Below are 17,943 nucleotides of genomic sequence, written 5' to 3' on the forward strand. Positions count from 1 at the left end.
AGGAGCCGCCGAGCCGAGAAACACAGTCACATGATGACACTACACGAAACCTGATCCGAGTTGGCGTCCCACAAAATTCCACGCTTGTCATTCGATTCGACGTGAAAGAAGCGCCTCCGTTGTACTATATTCACCACAGGACCTACTGCGTTATCCTTGAACCCGCCAAACGGCCGCGTGACATTCACTTGAACACTTTCACTAAACGTGGCACAGTTCTACACCGACCGAGAGACCGATTGCGCTGGAACGAAAAGATTTAAAAAACATTAATTCCAGCACTTTTAGCCACATCTCTACTTTTATGCCATCCTCTTTTGATCCTATTTTTACTAAAAGCGGCCTTCTGTGGTTTTCTGTTTGAAAATATTTTTAGACCAAAACTCATTCAACGGTTGTGTCGGCGGGTGATTTGGCGGCGTGTGTCTCGCTGGCCGGAGCGAAGAATTGATGCGATTTGAAATGAAAAATAGCGAAAACGTAAACAAAATATCACAGCGCGAGTTCCTATTCCGCGATGGATCCGATTGCGATCGCCGTGAATGTGTCTTCTTTTTACACGTATCTCACCCTTTGATCGATGCAAATGCTAATGATTGAAACGGATCTTTGAGGGATGCTGTTTACACTGGCGCCCCTTACACCCGTTGAGATTTGGTGAAATCATTTATCTGCTGTTTTTCACACGCCAATTATTGAACAATTTTCCACAATCAACACGATTGCGATGGAAGAACACCGGTCAATGAACAAACGAATTTGGAAAAACTAAAGAAGAAGGCCTAGACAATATATCACACAATTCACAATTCAACCAAAAACGACCACTCTGGTGCACTTTTCCCCGACGAGTACCGAATGGAATACGCGCGGTTTTCCCGGACTTCGTAACGAACATGAACGCAGCCACAACGTGCGCGCTCAATGGCTTTCGAGTCAGGTTTGAATCGCTCGCAACATAAGCAGTGCGTTAACATAAGCAGAGCGAGATCATAATACAGGGTGGTCAAAACAAAGTGCACTTTTTCATTTGGTTATAAAAAACGGCTGGATATTTTTCGATGCTTCAACTTTTGCATTCAAGAATCGAAAAGTATTTAGCCGTTTTTTAATAACCAAATGAAAAAGGGCACCAGAAAAATGCAAAAGTGGAAAGTGACCACCCTGTGACCACCCCATAAACGAGCAGAGCGAGAGAAGCGCTAGAGCTTCTCTCGCCATGACAAGAGCGAGACTTCAGTAGAGAAAATAAAGGGAAAACCGCGAAACACTCTCTCTCCACGCTGTGGGCTGGTAAGGAGAAAACCCTCTCGCGATCCGAGAAACTCTCTCGCGATTATCAAAAAGGAAACGTCAATCGCTTGCGCGAACGTGCTCCAGCGTTGTTTACGTCCGCGGTTTACGTAAAAAGCAGCACAAGGCCAGACTCGGTTTTAAACAGCAAACGATTTTCAACAGTAAAAGCACCAAAAGGATAAAACTTACCAGATACTGCCGGGCGGGCTTTTTACTTCGGGTGCAGACAACTCTCGTTACATGGTGTTAACGCGGGCCACTCGCGAACCAACGAGAGTAGAAGCAACTGAATTAAGATCATAGTTATCTGAAGGCATATCAACCACAGCTGGGGCAGTCGAGGGAGGGTTAGGCCTACGATGAAGAGAAACAGTCGATCGATCGTTAATAAAAGTGCAGCCAATTACCCGCGTCGATACGGATGCAGTACCTATGATGGCTATTGCGGCTGACGTCCAGATGATGTTACAGATGATTCGACGCCAACACACACGGCACCAATCCGGTGAAGTACGTATACGATTCTTTAATCTTATACTAAGGAACACAATAAATAAACCTAAATAACCTAATCACTCGGGGAGTTGTCCTGTCGTTTGCGTCTTGCTGACGGTTTTCGCAATATCAGCTGATTGCGTCTCATTCCTCTCTGCAGCAGGCGCTTCACAGCGGATTCAAACGATGTTTTCGATGAATACGCTGGATCCGATTGCTTCACTAAGCTGTGCAGAAGATCGAGCGTTCGAACGAATTTCTCAAACCCGATTCTCACTTCACCGGTCTTCGTCATTCCCGTCCATAGACATTGGGTTAAAAGGCTCCTGGTGAAAAAATCGTCGAAAAGACGCAAGAACACCGTCTTTCCTTGACCCTCGTATTTTGCGCACGGGTACTTGCGGCGAAACCACTCCTTGGCATGCCCGGTAAACGCTGCGTTGGCCGCCATCTCTTCCAGTTGCATCAAATCATCTTTTGTTCGCGCCGGCAGGAAACTGTGGGTGAACGGGCGATCGGATGCTTTTGCGGGAGTAGCTCTGCTGCTGCTTGGCATGATTTCCAATGCAGCCCTGATTTCACCAATTTCGCTGCGCAGACCATCGAGGCTAGTGGTAACCTCATGAACCCTGTTGTCGATCCGATCGATACTATTTGCGATCATGCCAAGTTGACGCGTCGTCAGCCGCAGGGTTGTAATCGTTGAGGCCATAAAGGTCGACAAAGTTTCGTAATCCATGGCTAGCACCTCTTCTGCCACGAGTTTATATTCCAGCTCGCCATCGCTATCGGCTAACGGCCCGGCGTCGTCGTCGTCGGCATCTGCCTCTTCTGATTCCGATTCTTTGGGCGTGTCGGATACTTTAGGCGTATCGGACACATCAAGCATCCTGGAAGGCTCGGGGCTTTGGGAATGTAGCAGATTCCAGCGATCTTCCCGCAGCATTCTCCGCCGCTCAGCTTCAGCCCGTCGTTGTCCCCTCATTCGCTCTCTTTTTGTGTTGTCTTTATCCAAGCTGGTACATTCCATTATCTTGTGAAGATTACGTTCCTCGGTAGTGTTCTTTCGAGTCACATTTTTCTTTGAAGGCATCGTATTGCACTTTGTCACTTTTATAACGTTTTAACCAGAAACACTTATACACGGAAGAAGATGCAGCTAGAATGTTCCGGCCCTTCAAAATAATCTTCTTTTATAATCGTGCAGTGGACGATTTCCTACGGATTACTTACCGATGTTAATGCACAGTTTCAAAATTGTTCAGAATATAGTCTAGCGCTAGAGAACCACGTAAAAACCACCGTATCAATTCTGTATTTCTAGCAGCGATCGAAAATTTATCCGCGCCTCTGGCAATTTGGCTTCGGTTTTATCTGATGGCTTGTCACTGTCAAGGGAGACGTCAATCGCTTGCGCGAACGTGCCCCAGCGTTGTTTATGTCTGCGATTTACGTAAAAAGTAGCATCCCCAGCACACGGGTTGCAGCAGATCATGTCGAAAATTCCTAAAGCCGCACTCAGTTTGAAACAAGTAAGGGACACCGGGGACCGGCTCGTGGCTGACGGAATACGGAAAACGCTTTACCTTCCACTCCACAGTTTATGCTGAGACAAGAGGTGCTGAAGCTGTACCGAACAATATTTCGCACCATAAGCCAAGTGCCAGACACCGCCACCCGGCAGGAGCTGCGCGAATGGGCCCGGTTCGATTTTCGCCAAAACAAGCACCAAACAGATGAGCTAATCATCAAGATGCTAATGCAGAATGCCAATCGAAGCCTAAAGGAATTGCAAACTAGCCTCCAACTGAGCGGAACATCATCTGCACCGAACGCAACTGAACGGAGCCGCTAGTGGGATGTGTTTTAGATTTTATCGTTGCATTACACACTATTGTACAGTTCAATAAATTATAAATCTAAGACTTCTGACACAGTGCTATGCCACGGGGCTGGCTAGTTCGCTTTATACTTCGGGGGCGACAAACTCTCGTTGCCGTATATCCTCCGAATGATGAGATAATCCCGAACGATGCGGAACAGTGCGAAATAGTTGGCCAGCAGCATGAACACGAGCGACAGGGTGTTCTGCCACTCGCGAACCAGCGACAGTAGAAGCAGCTGAATTAATATCATAGTCATCTGAAGGCATATCAACCACAGGTAGGTCAGTCGAGGATTACTAAAATAGGCCTAAGGTAGCCACAGAGAGAAAGTGTGGATGATCGATCATTAGTAAAAATGAATCCCATTGCCCGCTGCCATACGTACGTAGAACCTATGATGGCTGTTGTTGGTTGGTATGGCTGAGGTACAGCTACCCACGGATCGGTACAGCTCGCCGAGATAGCGAACATACGTTCCGTATGGAAAAATACTCGTTTTCGACCACGTGTGCGCCGGAAGACTGCTGGATCGCGCATTAACACGGTCCCATTGGCCCAGGTGAAGGGTAGCACGGTAAAAGACGTCAAAGTACCGCACGGGGAAGCAATAGGTAACGCACATGCTGAACCCACCGATGAAGATACACGCCAGATGCTGCGTCGTCCAGAAGTTGTTGTAATACAGATGCTTCGAGGCCAACACACACGGCACGAAACCGGCATAGTACGCATTCAGCAGCGAGGTGAAGATCACCTGTCGACATCGATTGTTAAAATCCGTCTTCAGGGCATCGATTTCAGCCCGGATCGAGGTGGCGTTCGAGGAGCAGCTGTGCAGTGGCATACCGTTAATGCAGTTCGGTTGCGTATCCACGATGGTGCGCAAAAAATACTCCAGGTTGAAGCCAAAAATCATCAGATACAGCACCAGCGGATAGCAGAGGACGAACAGATGAACGTAGCTGGCTTTCTGGTAGATCTGTGCGCCACACGCAACAAAAGACACCAGTATGCAGGCCAGAAACGTGTACTTGGCGCCCCTTCTGGTTACCTCCGCGTAAGCGTCGGGGCAGTTGGCATCGATAAGTTTCGTAATGCAACAGTACAGCAACCGTCTGCTAGCCATAATGTCGATGAAGATGGCCAGATCCCAATCGATGAGATAAAAGTTCTGTAAAATACAAGTGTCCCTTCAGCACACTGGCACGTTCGCTACTACCACCGTCCTCCTTCCCCACTTACCACAGCCTGTCGATTGTACGAGTTCGGTAGCCACCAGACTGTCCGGTACAGGTGCAGAAACTGCGTTACACTGGCCACAATCGTGAAGGCGAAAATAATAAACTCATTCAGCAGCTCAGATTGCTGCTCGATGTTTGGGAATGGCACGTGCTTCGGAAATGGCGTGTAGAGAGAGCTGGCATCCTCTTCTGACGCCAAATCCCTGCCAAGCCCAGCCGACGAGTAAATAGTATCGGAAGCCCCGGAACCGGCAGCACCACCGGTTCCCACAACCCCACCGATGATGGATGGTGATGGCGTTGCGATTGTGTGCTGAAAGTGGCTCGGCGCCGGAAGCTGAGCGCGATGAAATCGCCTGTTGGTCACAGTCATTGTATCACTGCCCTTTATCTGACACGCAATGGCTTAGTCTTTTGTCCATCCCTCTTCTGATCCCTTTCGCTAAATTCTTTACAGATGCAGAGTTAGCATGCAAAAACACATCAACAACACGTTTTGACAAATTTCTCCGATCGCAAAGCCTGCTCAAGAAGCACGATTTTTCGTTTACAGACCATGGTTGAAATGACTCATTGCCCGAATTTAATGCCGTTTAGTGGAAAGCAATCGCTAACAATGTGTTCAATGGCGCCGATCAACCAATCCTAGGTCCGTAAGGATGCTTTCGAGTTATCTCTGGCTCTTTACAGCGCGTCCGGTGCAACTTTAGCCTTAAACCTTAGCCACATCCATCAACAAGAACCCACGTCAAAAGGCGGAGATCTTTGTTTTGAACTGCGTTCCACGCAGTATCGAATTCAATCGTGCATGCGGCGGACAGTTCGTGCACGGCCACACTTCAAATAATTCGCTTCCGACGCTGTTGGAATGCGAAAGAAAATCGAAATCTCACAACCTGTACCAGTGACCGGTCCTCACGATGATGCCCAGCGTAGTCTATACGATTGTGTACCTGGTGCTCTGCTTTTTTGTCATCTTCCCCACAACGGAGATAGAATCGATCGGATTCACGGTGGATAACCTGTGCTCACGCTACTTTGCCGACAACTTCCTGCAGCACAACATGAAACTAACTACACTGAAGATGCTCATCCATTTTACGATGCCATTAACGTACGTGGGCTACATGACGCTAATGAGTTGGTTTAATCCGGAAGACTTCGATCCGGAAGTGCCGGTTTGGGTAATGTTCGCGCGGTGTGGGGTGCTGGCTGGATTCGCGATTCTAGCGCTGCTGGATGTCGGCACCGCACTGTACTGGTCCTGGAACGATTGGGACAATCATCCCGTAGTGAAGCAGCTACGTCAGTTCACTACCGCCACAATGCCCAACTGGCGCGCCGTGGCCACGAACATAAACGACGAGTACAGACGGTAGACAGAGCGCCGGCGAGCTTCACTTTTTGCTCAATTTATTTAAATAAACATTTGTTGCTGTTTTCATTGATCGTAACGCTACAGGGATACAAAGATGGTGGTACGGTTGAATGCAATTTCACGGCTGGTGGTGACCGAAAACTGGATAGTCGAAATTAGAATGTACGGGATGAATGTAGCACAACAAAGTAACACGGTCATGATGGTGTACAAGGTTCGCCAGCAGCGGTCGGATCGATTCGATTAGTTCTCCTAACGCTCACGCTTGTTCGCTGTCTCTCTCTGTCCTCGCAGGTTGAAACACAGGCCGTCATCACGGACACGTTCGCGGACTCACAGTACGTCAACATTGCCGTGCATCAGCTGCGGCCGCAGGAGAAAAAGTTCGATATCCGACTCAACGGTACACACTACAAGGATCTGCGCGATCACGTCCGCTGCCCGGTCATCGTACTGTCGTCGGTCAAATTTCAAAGCCTTACCGATCGGTTCGTGGATGTGTTCCGGCAGGAGGTTGCGCTCAACCCCACCGTTCCGAATCCGGGTGCGCTGGAGGACAACTGCTTGGCTTGCCTGCAGGCGCAGCCGGACGTAAAGATTGAGAAACACTGTCTCGATGTTGACCGCGAGGGTCGGCTGCTGCCGGACACGGAGCGCTGCCAACAGTGCCACTGTCGGCCGCACTGGTGCCTCAGCTGTCTGGCGAACTGGTTCGTGTCGACGCAGCAGAGATCCGAGTGGGACACCTGGCTGAGCAAGAAGGCCACCTGTCCGATGTGTCGGGCCAAATTTTGTGTACTGGACGTGTGTTACTTGGAGAACGCAGTTCCACAGGAGCAAGAATAAATATGAGCTAATCGAACGAGGAGAAGGAAGAAGATGTCCATTCGATGGGAGTGCAGCCAAGGGAACGGACCTACGTCAACAGCTGACCCTGCACGATCTCCACCATCATCTTCTGGCGGAAGTACTGCATGTCAGTCTGGCCGAATGTGATGGGACGATCGCGGGTCAGGAACTCGGCAAACATACAGCTAAACACACCGCAGTCGCTCCCGTTCTGCTGCCGCGGGCAGTCGCGGATGTTCTGCTTCGTCAGGTCAGCCTTGTCGAACGGTGTCTTGCGTTTGTCCTGCGACTCCTCGCACAAGTAGCTCTCCAGCGCGTTCAGTACCGGATTGTTCGGCGACCCCATCGAGTCGTAATAGTGGATGGTCTTTCGTCTCAGGTCCACGATCGACATACACCAGTGCACACCGTTCACGTGCACCGGCACCACGAGAATGTCGTGGGCAAAAATGTCGACCTTGCGCGTCCACCGACGAACCCCACTGTAGCCGTTCTGCATCAGCCGCGGCAGGAAGAAGGTATTCATAGTGTACACCTTCGGCAGCTCCGACCGCACCACGCTGCGCTCCCGGAGCAGTTCCATGTAGAAGTTAATCACCTCATCGTTAAGCCAGTTGGACCCGGCCAACGTCACCAGATCCTTGCCCTTGATCTTAAGGTTGAATTTGTCCGCCACGACTTCACCGCCGGCTCGGAGCTTCCTATTGATCAAATCCAGCTGCGCCTGGGTGAGCGCCGGTAGTGGCACCTCCTCCGGCTCCGGTGTGGTTTCCTTCGGTTCCTGCTCGTCGATCGCCATCAGCTCGAACGCCCGGAACGTGCTGACGTAGTTGAACATTTTACTACGCATCAAGTTCTCCTGCTCCAGTGTGTTCTTGTGCAGATCGTTGAGCCTTTGCTTCTCCTGCTCGATGAGGGTCTTGCGCTGGTCGAACAGCGACCCGTACCGCTGCTGAACATCCTGAATGATGTTCTCCCGGTAGGCCGGCTTGGTCTGTAGTTTCTCCTTGAACGTGTTCACCATTTCCAGCGGCGCCCTGGCGGTTGTTGGCTCTTGCTGATCGGTCGTGTCAAACAATCGGCCACTAGTCACTCGGCGGCTGCCCTCCAGCACTAGCTCTCCGTTCTCAGCACTTCCATAGCTACACGTGTCATCCTCGTCGTCGGTCAGGTCGACGATCGCCCCCACTTCCGGTGATTTCTGTTGCTGGTGTAACGGGGGCCGCTGCAAGGGGCCGTTCAACCCAGAGCTCGAGTATTGACCCCTTTTTGCGCTCGTCGTCGTCGTGTCCGTCGAGTCGTTCACATTGGGAATGAATTTTTTCATCAGCATTTCGTACCTCTTCAGCGTCTCGTACTCACTGTCGGTGTCCCGGTCGAAGCCCACCGGCCCATTACTGCTCCGGCGGTGGCCACTTTCCCACGGAGTCATACTGTACTTCGTGCGCAAAAGGTTGTGAAACTCACCCGTAAGCTCCGGAATGGAGCCGGTGGTTTTCGTCGTAAGGCCTGTGATTGGGTGTATCGAGGGCGGCGTTTGGTTGGACAGTGAACGGCGGCCGAACCGTGTGCCGAGTTCTCGGATCTGGGGCTTCACGTTCGGCACCGGTTTCGATGGGACGCACTTGAGCGGTATCAGCATCGGCAGGTCGTTCTTGACACGCGGCTTCGGGAGCGTCCCCGTGTGGTCCTCGAACGGCCTGCTACCCATCGACCGGCGTGCATTCAGCAGAGGCTTCCGAATCGACAGACCGTCGTCGTTTGCCACCGGTTGCGAATCGTCGTCGGTGAGATCACACATAAAACGTGCCCCTTTACTCATTGCCGTTGGGTTCGCCAGCGTACTCCGGTGACCGTTCTGATGCATATCAACAACGGGTTGCGGTGCATGCCAATCATTCTCAACCGGCGCTGGAATCGAAGGCAGATGTGTCATTCGAGCCCGCTTCGGGTCGATGCTGTTAAACTGCACCGCACTTTTACGCTTACGATCGTGCCCGTCATCACAACCGGTGATAATTTGTTTCAAACGTGAGAGTAGCCCGCCGGAAAACATCTTCGCAATCGGTCGCTTCTAGCGACGATGGTAGCTGCTAGTTTGGGGAACACTGGTCCGCGCTGTAAACTGTGTTTGACATTCCTCCTGTCGTGATGCGCGCGGCTTGGTCGCGGCAGGCGACTCTCCCAGTATCGGCTGCTACGTTCCCACAACGGGTTGAATGGACAATAACTCGGTCAAACGGCGCGGTCCAACGTTCGGGTAACTAGCGAGAAACCAGCAGCATGGTAAAAGGACACTCCCGCGGACACAAAACGCACCCAACAACGCAAAAAGAGCACCAAATTGAGCGAGCGTTACTTTCCCGTGAACTGTGGGCTTTGTGCCATCGTTTGACAGCCCGTGTCAAATCGTCCTGTGGAGCACGTTCGCTGCGCCGATCGCTGTGCAACTGTCAAAACAAGCCCAAACAAATTTTGCGGCAAAGGACCGCAAAATCCCAGGCCTACATTTTCCGTGTTTTCGGTCGTAGAAAATGAACTAGCCGGTCAGCTGGACAGTGTCGCTGGAATGGAGTTTATTGTGATTTTGGGACTGGTGGTAGCCATATACTTGGTGCTCCTGTTTTTCGATGGATTCTTCAAGGTAGGCTACCGGCACTCTGTGATCCCCTCCTTTTGCCGGCTACTACAAATTGCGTTTTGTTTTTTGCAGAGCTGTATGCACTATCCCTACGATGCGTTCCTTCGAAAAACCGGATTGTCGGTCAAATTCCTTCGCCTGCAGTGGCGAACGACGGCCATGAACCGCCGAATCGTCTTTTGGAGCACCAAGTATCCCCGGAGGCTGCTGGACTACAGCTTCAACGCGGGCGTTTACCTGAGCTTGCTGCTAATGCCGTTTGCCATGGTGACGATTATCATATCTTCGTTCCACTCGGCCAACCGGTCCCCTCACTCGGCACTCAGCCGGGGGTCTATGGGCACGGCATCGGGCGGTTCTGCGGGCGAAACGCACTCCGAGCGTCGGGTCGAAATCGACCTCCTCATACCTGGGGTCAACCTGCCGATCAGCGAAATTGGCTACTACATTGTGGCCCTGGCCATCAACAGTGTAGTGCACGAGCTGGGCCACGGGCTTGCGGCGGTGCTGGAGGACGTACAAATCCGGGGGTTCGGGATGCACGTTATGTTGATCATTCCAATGGCCTACACGCAGCTCGATACCGATCAGCTGAATGCGCTGAAAATGTGGAAGAAGCTGCGCGTACTGTGTGCCGGCATCTGGCACAACGTAGTCGTCGGCATCTTCACGTACCTCCTCTTCGTGTCGACCCCGGTCCTCTTCTCGGCGTTTTATCGAACCAACGAAGCCGTCATAGTGACGGGGCTCACTAGCACATCCCCTCTGGCGGGGGCTCGCGGGCTCGAGCAGGGCGACATCATCAAGTCGATCAACGGCTGCAAGACACGCCACGAGGACGGCTGGTTCAGCTGTCTGCTCCAAACCATCCACTCGCCCCCGGCGTACTGCGTACCGACGGAGTTTGTGCACCTCAACGACGAGTCCGTTCCGATGTCACACAAGAACGACGGTCTGATCGAGTGCTGCGACAGCGAAAACACGGCCTCCAGCTGCTTCGAGTACATGGTGGACGCGAACGAGGACGACGTGGCGCTGCCGCAACACATGTGCCTGAACATACGCAAAACCATCGAAAACAGTTACGGCTACTGCCACCACAATGGCCAATGCGCCGACGGGCACTGCTTCAAGCCGAGCATCAACAACTTCACCACCATTATGCAGATTCGGCGCGAGGCGAAGCCGGACGTCATCTACATCGGGCACCCGGGCGATCTGGTGCGCACGGTTACGATTTCGCGGTTCGTCCCCAAGACTGGCCTGTTGGCGCCCCGGGTTGCCGATTCGGTTCAGCTGCTGCTCAAGTACGTGACGGTGTTTGCGTTCGGCCTTGCGTTCATCAACGTAATGCCGTGCTATGGCTTCGACGGGCAGCACATTGTCAGCACGCTCCTGGCGGACAGCACCGTTCAGAAGCAGAAAACCTCCCGCGACATGCTTTCACTCGCCGTCAACGTCGTGGGCACGCTGTTCGTATTCATACTGCTCATCAAGGTGTTTTGGTTGTCTCTCTACCGGGTACTGTTCGCCTAGGCCTGCGGTCGCACCCACCAACACGGGCGCCTGGTTTCTACCATAATTCCATTTGTGTTTGGCGCGGGGCCACTAACCCGGCCCGTACGAAACACATTGTTACAGAAAGCAATAGAAGATTAACACTGTCTCTGTTGCAGGCCATTGACCGCTCGGCGGTCTAAAGAAGAAGAATAATTCCATTTGTGTAGGAAGTTTTCCGCTAGGGCACAAGCACGGGCACACCGTGTGCACCGTTCAGTAGACAAAGTACAATACATTTTAGATGAAAACACATTTAAGTTAAGCGAAGCCCACATTAGTCATTCAGCGGGTGGGATAGACCGTGGTGGGTCTTGGGCAACTGTCTAAAATCATCCGTACAAGAAGAAAGCGATATCGATATTAGCCATACAATAAAGATGACGATCGCAGATCCATCCTGAGTCCTGAGGAAAACCGAAAGAAAACCGACTATCATAATCAGCTGTTCGACCGGGAAGTATGCACAGTACGGGATACGGGTCGGGTTGCCCAGCAGCATCACGCTCTGTCTGCCTTCGATTTTCTCGTTTCTCGTTTTCCCGGAAAAGGCAACGTACTCGCTGGCCCAACTCCCTCTGCCAGCTGACGACCGCAGGAATCGGTGCCGGTGCCGCAACGCGCTGCCGATGTCCCGAGCCCCGAGGATGTTCGGGTCGGCTTCGCGCGCGCCAAGGATCCGACGAGTCACTCTCTCGCTCGTCACCGAACCTAGGAGAGCCGCCGCTTCGCGCGTGATTCAGGCTGAATGAGAAACCCGGGGGTTTCCCAGATTGCGTTTTTCTCTCGTTAGTGGTCGGTTTCCTGTGTGTACCGGACGCGGTACGCCTTCAGCGAATGCCCGAATGCCGTTGTAGTCGGTGGATTTCGCTCGAGGTGTGTAGATGTGTTACGCGGTGGCCAGTGCACGTGGCCGTCCGCGAGTGCACGCACAGAGCCGGTATCCGGTACAGCGCCCTCGAGAGAAGACGCGAGGATTGTTGCTGGTTGCCGCGGTTCGGTTTCGGTTTCGTTGCTGCCCCGTGTTTAAGCCCCTCCGTCTCCCAGCGCCAGTGCCGGGACGCTGCCCCGTCGTTTTACAATCGCAACATTCGTGTAGGTGGCGCAGTGTAGGAGTATGCGTCGGCGTGTCGCGGCCTTTCGATAGTGATTTTCTTCTGGCACCACCGCGACGGATAGCTCCTCGCGTGCCCCCGTCGCTCGCATGTGCGGGCGAACTTTATCGCTGTGGCCATTGCACCTACACACACACACACAGCTCGGAACTGGTCATCGTTCTTGTTTACCTTGATTGATGCTAGCACGGGCAGCGGAATTCCCTGTTCGACTCTGGCCTCGTGTGTCATAAGCTTTTTATTGGATTTGGTAACAATTTAAAAATGTCCCAGTAATTCCTGCGAGACAAATGTTTGAGGGCACGTGCCACAGAGGGCCAAACGTTTCCCAACGTGTCCCCCGCAGTGACGCATTTTAGAAACAACCGAGACCCTCCACCTAATCCACCACAATTCGAAGGACCGAGACCGTGAGAAAGGCCATCGTGATCATGGCGCACTGATGTTCGGATAGTTGCGGTACACTTCTGCCACCCCGCGGGCAAAGCGTTTCAAAAATTCATCCGTCACGCGATATTTTTCCCCGTTCCTACCCCCTCGAGCCCACAACCACACTCTGTCACAGGTCCAGCGCAACACCGGGTGTTGCCATTTCATTCGCTCCTTTGAACATGTTTTTCCTTTCTCGCTCTTCGAATCGACGCGTCGTTTATGCGCATGCGCGTCCTCGTGGACATAACACTTCGTGCAATAAGTCCCGACACTAACTATGAAATGTTTTGAAATGCAAACTATGAAAAACTATGAAGTAAATGAAATAACTATGTTATGTTTCGAATTACATCAAATTATATGACATCTTACAATTAATTATATCTTATCTGAAAGTTGGTACTTGTGAACCTTGGTATTTAAATGGCATTATTAGCACCATCTCTACGCTAGTCTCGGGACTCATTGAACGATGTGTTACATGGCACACAACGCGGTGTTTGTGTGTGCGTTGGCCATTCAACTGTCAGTTCGGTTTGTTTTGATCGCAAGTCCCAAGCACAGTGATGACGCCTCAGGACCGGCCACAGTAAGTACGTTAAAAAGTGTTGTTTTTTTCTTTAATTCAGTGCTATTTTTATGTTTACAGTTCGCCAAATGTCTGCAGAAGGTAGCTCCGAAAGAATCTGGTAAGTATTGCAAGTATTTTTGGCGATCAGAGTGATCAAAGATCGCTCGTCATGTACGCGCACAGTTGCGTAGTTTTCGTATAATAATCTGTTTCTTTTGCTTATTGCAGCTGCAGGAGGATGCCGTAAATGTTTATAAGTAAGTATTGTGCCAGTGTTTAAACAATTGTGCAGTGTTTAAAGTGTTCAGCGATCTTTTTTTTTCCAATTACAGGTACCACGAAGTGAGCCGAGCGACGTCCCGTCTCGAGAAGGAAGCGCATGAAATGGTGCCGTAGGACGCTGGAGAAGGGTGTATGTACGTATAGTAGTGTTTTGATAGTGTTTTGATAATGTTTATGATTTGTGAGAAATAAAGGTTTTAAAATTTTAACCAAGTTTGTTGGGTATATTCAGATCCGAAACGTGGGCTAGGGCGGGAGGGGGGGAGGTACTGGATGAACCGAGTTCATGACACACATACCACTAAAGCGTTATACATGAAGCGTTTCAGCGCCGGGCAGAAAAACACATCGGAACAAGAGAATTAAAATTCTTTGTTCCGAGCTTGTTCCGACGGTTGTTCCGAGGTCGCACGACAGATTTTGCCCGCTGGGCAAGGGCCGTTCTGCCACAGTGGGTGGAATTAACGGGTTGCAAGAAAGTGAAGTGATAAGCAGCACACCGGAGACAACCGCGACCGCGCGCCCCCGGTGCCATCTAATTATAGCAGAAAAAAGGAATTTCGTTCACCCAGGATCGAGGTACGTTAGTGTGTGCCGAGATAAAGACGTTAATTCGTACGGTGATGCGCCAGTGATTTAAAGTGAATACAAAAACCGTCCGGTAGAGAGCGTGCAAAATTCGATGGCATTCACAGTGCGACCACGGTTGGATGGTTAATTTCACCATTTTACATTTAATTTACTTTTCAACACCCAAAGCAAAGCAAACCCTGTTTCAATTGCGAACACTTCCCCCCTAACCAAGAAGGCCATTTTGCGAAGGATTTGGTTTTAAAAATAATTTCCCATCCCAGTAGCTCGGTAGCAGCGGCGTTCAATGTGATACACGGATTGCGGGATGCATTTTCGGCTTCGCCGATTAAACGGTGAAAGTGTGTGATTGCGGTGGTAGTGTAGTGAAAAGAGGTGTGATAATGGCTTCCCGTGCAAAGCTTGTATAGATTGTGTCCCCACAATCTGCAGCGTATTGGTGAAATTTAAGACGCTCGACTGTCTCCCTGTGTTCGTCGGGTCTCTCGACTCGACCAGCTTGGCTACTATTGGACCACAAGTTGCACGGAGTGCTGATCTGTAAGGTGCTACACGTTTTTGGTCGAAAAATACTGACATCAGTACAGTGTCAATGAACACAACGCAACGGAGAGGTGCTGGATCGCGTTCGGTTCCGCGTAAGGATCAGCCTTGGGATCATACCGTAGGATGATCGGTACGGGCTACGAGGAGGATCTGACACCGATCACCACCAGCATCAGCAGCAGCAGCAGCAGCCCGGTTGGATCCGTTCGTGTCGATTATCGTCCTCGCCACGTCAGCAGTAGCACCGCAGCAAGATGAGTGAGAAGCTAACCGGTGGACGGTACAACCGTATCAGTCCATCCTCGGGCCGGGGGTCAATCATCGCCTACTCGCCACTGCCGAAGTCGGAGCAGGACTGCATGGGGCCCGGAAACAACTGCCTTGCCATTCCGCTGTCCGCCATCCAGACCGGCGGGCCGCCCGGGCCCAACTCGCTGCCGGGTGTCGGCGGACTGGCCGGGAAGCTGCCGAACAACAGCCTCCTGGCTGCCCACGGCCCCGATGGCCAGAAGCACTCGATCGCCAACCACAACAATGGGAACAATGCTAACAATAATTCCAGCGGTAAGTTGCACAGGTTACCACGTAAAACCCTGCTCACCTCATAACTGTCACCCGCTAGCTAACCTTCCCGTTGCGTGTGTGTGTTTTATTTTAGTGCCTTCCATTGGTTCGCTTGAATGTTCCGCTTGGATTAGCTCTTCCAACCTACTTCCCCGTCGACTCGCTGCACCGGAATAGGGGCAGTGTTTCCGCGCACCAATCCGCTTCCGAGTGTTTGGCCACTGTTTGTTGATTGACTCTTGTTTTGCATGCTTCGTGTTTACTTCGTTTTTTAGGTTTTAATGTCCCTTTTTGAGACTTTTGTTGTGCAATGTATTTCTAGTAGATTGCCTATTTTGTGTTTTTAGTTTAACCATCCGCTGGCAAACACCGAACATTACGACGCCGGCCCATTAATCACTTTAGGCCCCGGTGCGCGGTGCAGTTCCCCGAAGAGCAAGCAAAAACCAAAAACATCCCTGGGAACCGTGTCACACCGCGCTACTTCGAAGCTCCTTTACGCTTGACGACAAGTTAATCAACTCACAGGGTACCCGTGTACCCGTGTGATGCCCGCTGGGGTTTTGCGCCGAAGATCCTCGAGCACTAGGTTCAAGATAAATGCTCGGAAAAGAGATGTTCTTCGAAGCCTGGGGCCACCATACGGTGCTAGTGTTGCCATGCACTTTGATCCGTTAGTGTAACATCGTTGAACCCCACTGAGCCATTAGTGGCAAACGGGGCGCATCGATGTCTCGTTCAGAGCAGCTTCTGCCGTGACTAGGAGCATCCTGTGTAGCAAGGAGGAGGTAATTATGTCCTCTGATGCATCCAAGTTCTACACTCGAAGCAGTTTTCATAGGTAACCTGCATTTTGAGAATAATTCTTTTGAATAGCGCTCCTATTTTAGAAAAGCTTAGTGTCTGCAATCGCTCAATCGCCTTCGACGAACCGCGCTTTACCGTAAGGTTCCGGTCGGTTCCGTTCGGTTCAAAGTGTCAAAACAGATTTCCATACAAAACGTTCATCGAAAACCTTTTCAAAGATCATAAAAAGCTATTGTTCCGTGATATCGGCACCCTTGAGTACCCCGTAACCAGGGCCGTTTTCGTTTTTCGTACGGGGACTTTCTTGCCGATTTCATTTGCCACCGCCCCACCCCCTCCACGGCGTCAACAATATACTGCCTTTGGGCCGGGGGCTACTATTTTGAACTGACTCATTCGGATATTGCGAAACGAGGCACGAAAACGCCATCAATATTGTTGGGAGCCGTGGTCGGTGTCGAAATAAAATCGATGTTTTACGTCCTTCAAATAAATATGAACAGCGAGTCCTCCTCTGCACGGACACTCTTTTGTATATTGAACACGAGCGTGCGGTTGTTTCGGGTTCGGGCCGTGTCGTGACGTGATGGAGCAGCAATTTTGATTACCGCCCGAGTTTGGCGCGGCTCTAGGACCGTCGCCACCGGAAAAAAAAGTTTGACTTTATTTATGCTAAATAGTAACACAAACTCGGCTGCATATGATTATTCTGAGGCTCTGCCGATGCAGATTGTGTCAAACGCCAAACGGACCCCAGTAGAAAAAGTGAGGTCCTTCATCGTCAAGCCAATCACGAATTCGGGGCCAGGTCAGCTTCCACGGATTCCGATTTGGCCGAACAGACCCTGGTGCCCACGGGGGGCTTCACACTATCGATTGGTTCCCACACTAATCGCACTTCGCATCTGGCAACGGTAGAGAACCGTCCCCAAATCCATCCCGTTTCGTCGAAGGTATTCATTTAACCGAACCGTTTGCATCGTACCCACACGTATTTGGCTTTTCCGAATGAAAACGATCAACAGTTTGAGACGATAAAATGCAAAAGCGAAAGCATCTTCTTAGCATCGTAAGGGCACAACCCTTGACCGCCATCGGCCAGACGCCCAACCAACGGTATGGTGCTTTTTAATGGGACCGTCACGAGGCGTTTAGAATGCAAGACCAACCCGGCCGGTCGTTTGGGATTGCGCTGAGTTTGCGATCCGTACCGTAATCACGTAGTAACCGTTAAGTCGGGGTGCGAGGGCCTCGGATCGATTCGAAACTAGAGCGTGCCACGATGTCAGGAATGGAATATTACTTAAGACACCCCGAGCGAGGCACGAAGAGATTAACAATGGGTAACCATTTTCGTGAAGGAGCACATCGTCAGCAAGAATCGGACGGCGCTGGGCTCCGAAATCGTTCTAATGTTCAAATGTTTATACTGTAGGGAGTCCTCTGTCCTCTGCTAGGTGCGAAGTGTGAACATGATGAATGGCGGAAACAAGGCCCCACACCGGGCCGTGTCCAACGATTAATCATTGTCGGTTGTAAAAAGTTGTATCATTATTGGTTGTAGCAAGTTAACACGCCGTCAGGATAAATGTCTCCATCCTACTCGTTTGCCGGCGGGCGCTTGTTTGGCATTCGATAACGCCACGCAACACAACAGGTAGTCCGGGATTCCAAGTTCTCGGATACATTTAA

General features: G+C 51.1%; 6 protein-coding genes across 7 annotated transcripts in view; 4 read left to right on the top strand and 2 right to left on the bottom strand.

Moving 5' to 3' along the window:
* The first annotated feature begins 3,249 nt into the window (after positions 1 to 3,249).
* On the top strand, positions 3,250 to 3,700 carry LOC128268950 (LYR motif-containing protein 2). Its single transcript, XM_053006266.1, has 2 exons — positions 3,250 to 3,323; positions 3,392 to 3,700. The coding sequence occupies exons 1-2, from the start codon at positions 3,285 to 3,287 to the stop codon at positions 3,644 to 3,646; spliced, it is 294 nt and encodes a 97-aa protein (XP_052862226.1). The 5' UTR covers positions 3,250 to 3,284; the 3' UTR covers positions 3,647 to 3,700.
* LOC128268948 (transmembrane protein 39A) lies at positions 3,655 to 5,352 on the bottom strand. The gene is made up of 3 exons (XM_053006264.1): positions 4,920 to 5,352; positions 4,063 to 4,848; positions 3,655 to 3,984 (listed from the first exon to the last, which is right to left on the bottom strand). Exons 1-3 carry the CDS (start codon positions 5,289 to 5,291, stop codon positions 3,748 to 3,750), a joined length of 1,395 nt encoding a protein of 464 aa, XP_052862224.1. The 5' UTR covers positions 5,292 to 5,352; the 3' UTR covers positions 3,655 to 3,747.
* A 331-nt stretch (positions 5,353 to 5,683) lies between these two features.
* LOC128268949 (transmembrane protein 129) lies at positions 5,684 to 7,157 on the top strand. Its single transcript, XM_053006265.1, has 3 exons — positions 5,684 to 6,293; positions 6,381 to 6,510; positions 6,591 to 7,157. The coding sequence occupies exons 1-3, from the start codon at positions 5,839 to 5,841 to the stop codon at positions 7,140 to 7,142; spliced, it is 1,137 nt and encodes a 378-aa protein (XP_052862225.1). The 5' UTR covers positions 5,684 to 5,838; the 3' UTR covers positions 7,143 to 7,157.
* On the bottom strand, positions 6,331 to 9,505 carry LOC128268946 (sentrin-specific protease-like). The gene has a single exon (XM_053006261.1). The coding sequence runs from the start codon at positions 9,199 to 9,201 to the stop codon at positions 7,213 to 7,215; it is 1,989 nt and encodes a 662-aa protein (XP_052862221.1). The 5' UTR covers positions 9,202 to 9,505; the 3' UTR covers positions 6,331 to 7,212.
* A 209-nt stretch (positions 9,506 to 9,714) lies between these two features.
* Positions 9,715 to 11,656, top strand: LOC128268947 (membrane-bound transcription factor site-2 protease). The gene is made up of 2 exons (XM_053006263.1): positions 9,715 to 9,789; positions 9,859 to 11,656. The coding sequence occupies exons 1-2, from the start codon at positions 9,715 to 9,717 to the stop codon at positions 11,320 to 11,322; spliced, it is 1,539 nt and encodes a 512-aa protein (XP_052862223.1). The 3' UTR covers positions 11,323 to 11,656.
* A 3,478-nt stretch (positions 11,657 to 15,134) lies between these two features.
* LOC128269296 (uncharacterized) overlaps positions 15,135 to 17,943 on the top strand; it is a 31,566-nt gene continuing 28,757 nt past the window's right edge. Inside the window, exon 1 of one of the 2 annotated variants that reach the window (XM_053006723.1) lies at positions 15,135 to 15,444. In XM_053006723.1, coding sequence (XP_052862683.1) covers positions 15,135 to 15,444 — 310 coding nt within the window. The remainder of the gene's footprint in view (positions 15,445 to 17,943) is intronic. The other variant, XM_053006726.1, reaches the window with a different exon arrangement.

Source organism: Anopheles cruzii, chromosome 2 (assembly GCF_943734635.1).
Source record: "Anopheles cruzii chromosome 2, idAnoCruzAS_RS32_06, whole genome shotgun sequence".
NCBI classification, from domain to species: Eukaryota; Metazoa; Arthropoda; class Insecta; order Diptera; family Culicidae; genus Anopheles; species Anopheles cruzii.

What these genes read in the sequence shown, in the direction of transcription:
- LOC128268950 (XM_053006266.1), top strand. Translation starts at nt 3,285, where the DNA reads ATGTCGAAAATTCCTAAAGCCGCACTCAGTTTGAAACAA. An exon ending in CCGCACTCAGTTTGAAACAA is followed by an intron (nt 3,324 to 3,391) that starts GTAAGGGACACC and finishes TCCACTCCACAG; the next exon opens with TTTATGCTGAGACAAGAGGT.
- LOC128268948 (XM_053006264.1), bottom strand. Translation starts at nt 5,291, where the DNA reads ATGACTGTGACCAACAGGCGATTTCATCGCGCTCAGCTTCCGGCGCCG. An exon ending in CGTACAATCGACAGGCTGTG is followed by an intron (nt 4,849 to 4,919) that starts GTAAGTGGGGAA and finishes TGTATTTTACAG; the next exon opens with AACTTTTATCTCATCGATTG. An exon ending in ACAGCCATCATAGGTTCTAC is followed by an intron (nt 3,985 to 4,062) that starts GTACGTATGGCA and finishes TGGCTACCTTAG; the next exon opens with GCCTATTTTAGTAATCCTCG.
- LOC128268949 (XM_053006265.1), top strand. Translation starts at nt 5,839, where the DNA reads ATGATGCCCAGCGTAGTCTATACGATTGTGTACCTGGTGCTCTGCTTT. An exon ending in ATAAACGACGAGTACAGACG is followed by an intron (nt 6,294 to 6,380) that starts GTAGACAGAGCG and finishes GTAACGCTACAG; the next exon opens with GGATACAAAGATGGTGGTAC. An exon ending in CGGTCATGATGGTGTACAAG is followed by an intron (nt 6,511 to 6,590) that starts GTTCGCCAGCAG and finishes CTGTCCTCGCAG; the next exon opens with GTTGAAACACAGGCCGTCAT.
- LOC128268946 (XM_053006261.1), bottom strand. Translation starts at nt 9,201, where the DNA reads ATGTTTTCCGGCGGGCTACTCTCACGTTTGAAACAAATTATCACCGGT.
- LOC128268947 (XM_053006263.1), top strand. Translation starts at nt 9,715, where the DNA reads ATGGAGTTTATTGTGATTTTGGGACTGGTGGTAGCCATATACTTGGTG. An exon ending in TTTTCGATGGATTCTTCAAG is followed by an intron (nt 9,790 to 9,858) that starts GTAGGCTACCGG and finishes TGTTTTTTGCAG; the next exon opens with AGCTGTATGCACTATCCCTA.